Here is a 4486-nt window from a genome sequence, read left to right as displayed (position 1 = left end):
GACCAGAGCTCTACTGGTAACAGACCACTGTCTGGACCAGAGCTCTACTGGTAACAAAACCACTGTCTGGACCAGAGCTCTACTGGTAACAAACCACTGTCTGGACCAGAGCTTCTACTGGGAACAAAACCACTGTCTGGACCAGAGCTCTACTGGTAACAGACCACTGTCTGGACCAGAGCTCTACTGGTAACAAACCACTGTCTGGACCAGAGCTCTACTGGTAACAAACCACTGTCTGGACCAGAGCTCTACTGGGTAACAAACCCCTGTCTGGACCAGAGAATCTACTGGTCACAAACCACTGTCTGGACCTGAGCTCTACTGGTAACAAACTACTGTCTGGACCAGAGCTCTACTGGTAACAAACCACTGTCTGGACCAGAGCTCTACTGGTAACAAACCAGTCTGGACCAGAGCTCTACTGGTAACAAAACACTGTCTGGACCAGAGCTCTACTGGTCACAAAACACTGTCTGGACCAGAGCTCTACTGGTCACAAACCACTGTCTGGACCAGAGCTCTACTGGTAACAAACCACTGTCTGGACCAGAGCTCTACTGGTAATAAACCACTGTCTGGACCAGAGCTCTACTGGTAACAAACCACTGTCTGGACCAGAGCTCTACTGGTAATAAACCACTGTCTGGACCAGAGCTCTACTGTAACAAACCACTGTCTGGGACCAGAGAATCTACTGGTAACAAAACACTGTCTGGACCTGAGCTCTACTGGTAACAAAACACTGTCTGGACCAGAGCTACTACTGGTAACAAACCCTCTATTAACCCACCGCCACTGGTTGATATATCTATCATTTGTTCACTGTATCAGCCTACCAAATCACACTGCCTCTTCACACGGTTTTGAAATCAGACATCCTTTTTTTCTCACTTCCATTGAAGGACGGTAAATAGTAATTATTGGAAGATTGAAACATAATTATCAATAATTAATTCAAAATGTCACTGAATCCGGGGAAGGGGAACATCTTCGTGGGGGTGTGGTTCCCTCTGGTGGTCAGTAACGGGACCTCAGCTCATCCTTTGAATTCTACGTTATACATAACAGCATATCAAATATAATTCACCAACGTGTCGGACTGTTCTATTTCTATCCAGACAAAACCAGACTTCTCCACACTGCATATCTGATTTTATTTGAATTTCTACAAGATAAATAAATAAATACATACAAATGTAATAAATATAACAATGACGTCAGAGAATAATTCAGTTAACATTATCTCTCTCAAACTATTTTTCTTCTGAACATTTTTCGGGTAAAAAACCTTCACTCATACAGACATGAATATAAATAAATACATAAAGTTGATAAGATAAACAATTAACCGTTCATGGTGCCCTTTTAACATATAACAGCAAGAACCATGTTTGATTTGATTGAATAACAGATGTCTGGGAACCATTTATGCCGCTTTTCCACTGCATGGTACCAGCTCGACACGACTCGACTCGACTCAGCTCGCCCTTTTTTTGCGTTTCCACCGCGAAACATGGTATCTGGTACCTGAAGTGGCTGCTTTTTCTAGTACCCGCCTCGCTCTAGGTTCCAAGCGGCTGAGCCGATGCTAAAAGGTGACGTCGGCAGACGGCCGGCCACTGATTGGCCAGAGAGTGTGACGAAGTCACGAGAGCGACATGGCAACCATGCTGGTAACAGCCATAGCAGCGCCGCAGCCAACATATTCCACTTCTTCAACATGCCAGCTAATAATACGAACACGAATACCATCGCATCGATGTTTCTCCATTGTTGTTATGTGGGTTCTGTCCATGTGTGGGTTACGTAGGTGTTGTTTGCGTCGCGTACAAAATACGTCACGGCCCTTTCGCGCAGCCGACCCCGCCCACGTCCCAGAGGTACTATTTGCGGTGGAAAAGGACCCGCGCTGCTACCGTGTCGAGTCGTGTCGAGTCGAGCTACATGTGCGGTGGAAAAGCGGCATTAGTTTCTTCACATGGTTGTTTGGGTGGAGACTCCTCTGTGAAGTTGTTGGTGACGCTTGAGAGTACCAGATTGACTAAATGTTTTCCCACACTGTTTACAGTGGTATGGTTTCTCTCCTGTGTGGATGCGTTGGTGTTCCTTCAGATCACCAGATAGACTAAATGTTTTCCCACACTGTTTACAGTGGTATGGTTTCTCTCCTGCGTGGATGCGCTGGTGTACCTTCAGATAACCAGATGTACTAAATGTTTTCCCACACTGTTGACAGTGGTATGGTTTCTCTCCTGTCTGGATGCGCTGGTTGTACCGTCAGATAACTAGATTGTCTAAATGTTTTCCCACACTGTTTGCAGTGGTATGGTTTCTCTCCCGTGTGGATGCGCTGGTGTCTCTTGAGTTCGTCAGATCTATTACATGTTTCCCCACACTGTTGACAGTGGTATGGTTTATCTCCCGTGTGGATGCGCTGGTGTTTCTTCAGATCACCAGATGTACTAAATGTTTTCCCACACTGTTGACAGTGGTATGGTTTCTCTCCCATGTGGATGCGCTGGTGTCTCTTCAGATGATCAGAGCGACTAAAGGTTTTTACTGCACTTCTCACATCTGTGGCGGTCCGGCTCCTTCTGGCTGGAATCTGGCTCGTGCTTTGGACGGTTCCCGGGGAGGCTCCGATCGGTTCTTGATAGGAGGCTGCGAAGTATGGGAGGAGGCTAGGCTCCACCTTGATTTCTCCACTCCTCAGCAGTCGGCCGTACAGGTCGCCATGGCTCCTCTTCACGTGTTTGTGGAGGAAGATCTGAGACGTGTAGGAGTACGGACACGTCGGGACAGGGGAAAGCCTGTGCTGGTGTCAGCTGGGATTTCCCTCCTAGGAGAAAGAGTCATATGTATTTTATTTTTGAGAGTGCTTCTGATGGCTGGTTTAAGCAGCCTAACCTGGCCAGAGTCAGGTGGTTTTAGGCTTTGGGCTTGATAAGGCTGCACAGCCTAATCAAGCATACCTGAATTTGTATGATTGGATTGTTTTTTTGAAACCTCCATGGTACTGTATATTTTTATTTAGACATTTTTCCAAGTAAGAATATATTTCCTATTATGTTGTCATCTTTTGTTTATTATATTTAAATTTATGTTAAAACTTTACTATTTCCTGTATAATTTCTTGACTGCTTTGTTAATGTAGATTTTTATTGTCCAAGCTCTTTTGTATTAAAATGAGAGATGTGGTCATGAAGTGCCGCATAGAAACCAAACCCTGACAGAAAGACAGACTTGAAGGCAAGACCTTTAGTAGAGCTCTTGTTGTTCCACAGTCGATCAATCCGATTCCCAGATGTCTGGCGTATTCGTCCCCATACCAGACCAAGAGCTCTGCTCCTGAAGTCACGAGGCCACAGGAGCGATACAGAATCCCTCCTTGTGCTGAAACGCCTATTTAGGTTCTGTTCCTCTTCATTACGAGCACATTGACGTACCTAACACACAGAGGGGTACGTCAACACACCTTTACAGTGTATCTTCTGCATATGTCATAGCAACACAGAAAATATTGTGGATCTAATCAGATAACAGACATGGAGAAATATAAATGTTAAACAATAAAGTAATGTAAGTAAGAAAATTGTGAACATTATTCATGCAGTAGATCAGGGGTACTCAAGTAGAAATGAGGGGCCACAATTTTTTTTTCAGTGACTCAAGGGGCGGTCGGTATACGTGTGACTGAGGCCGATATATGCTCTGTTTAGACGTAATGCGTCAGCACGTAAGTTACATAACCCCCCCTTGCGCGGTAAATATCCCCCCTTACGTGCTTAAGTGCGTCGGCCAAAAATTCCTGACTATGCGACTAAAACACTACGGCCCCTACGCAGCTCGCAAAGACTGTGATTGGCCAGCTAACCACATCCTTTCAGGAGTCTCACATTTCCGGTTTTACAGCATAATAGCGCCATTTTTAAAAGGACCGTGACAGAAGCGAATGAAGAATTTTGAAGAAGGAGAAGAAGAAAAACACAAGACGAATTATGATAATTATAAATATAAACAAGGCCAGCGATTTCACTTCCACGCCCACAGATTCGTTCGTTGCTCCCCTACTGTTCTGGCGGAGAATCCCCTTGCAACACGCGCATCCTTAAGGAACCTTAAAGGAACCCGTAAATCAAACTTGTCTAAAACTAGTCCCTTGTGTAATTTACGTGCTTATGTCTCTGCGTCTTAAAACGACCCTTAATCGGCCTTGACTTGCTGCTGAGATGGACTGTCTGCCTCGAGTTTGGGAGGGCTGGAGCGGTCTGTGGGCTGGAGTGCTATCGTTTATTCGGTGCCGACCCCCAGACTCGTATTGAGATCGCGGCGCGCGGTTTTCAAAAATTAAGAGCGCCCAGCACGACTTATTATTATTTTTTTTATAATTAAAAAAACTTTCCAAAAACAGCTCGAGGGCCATTAATAGACACCCCGCGGGCCACAAATGGCCCGCGGGCCGCTACTTGAGTATGACTGCAGT

At 45.4% G+C, this 4486-nt stretch overlaps 1 protein-coding gene across 1 annotated transcript; it reads right to left on the bottom strand.

Moving 5' to 3' along the window:
* Positions 1–1974: 1974 nt before the first annotated feature.
* Positions 1975–2579, bottom strand: LOC115539079 (zinc finger protein 461-like). Its single transcript, XM_030350279.1, has 2 exons — positions 2279–2579; positions 1975–2193 (listed from the first exon to the last, which is right to left on the bottom strand). The coding sequence occupies exons 1-2, from the start codon at positions 2510–2512 to the stop codon at positions 1978–1980; spliced, it is 450 nt and encodes a 149-aa protein (XP_030206139.1). The 5' UTR covers positions 2513–2579; the 3' UTR covers positions 1975–1977.
* Between the last annotated feature and the right edge of the window lie 1907 nt (positions 2580–4486).

Source organism: Gadus morhua, unplaced genomic scaffold, assembly GCF_902167405.1.
Source record: "Gadus morhua unplaced genomic scaffold, gadMor3.0, whole genome shotgun sequence".
In the NCBI taxonomy this organism is placed as follows: Eukaryota; Metazoa; Chordata; class Actinopteri; order Gadiformes; family Gadidae; genus Gadus; species Gadus morhua.
The sequence above is the reverse complement of the archived record's forward strand: the minus strand, read 5'-3'. Positions and strand labels throughout refer to the sequence as shown.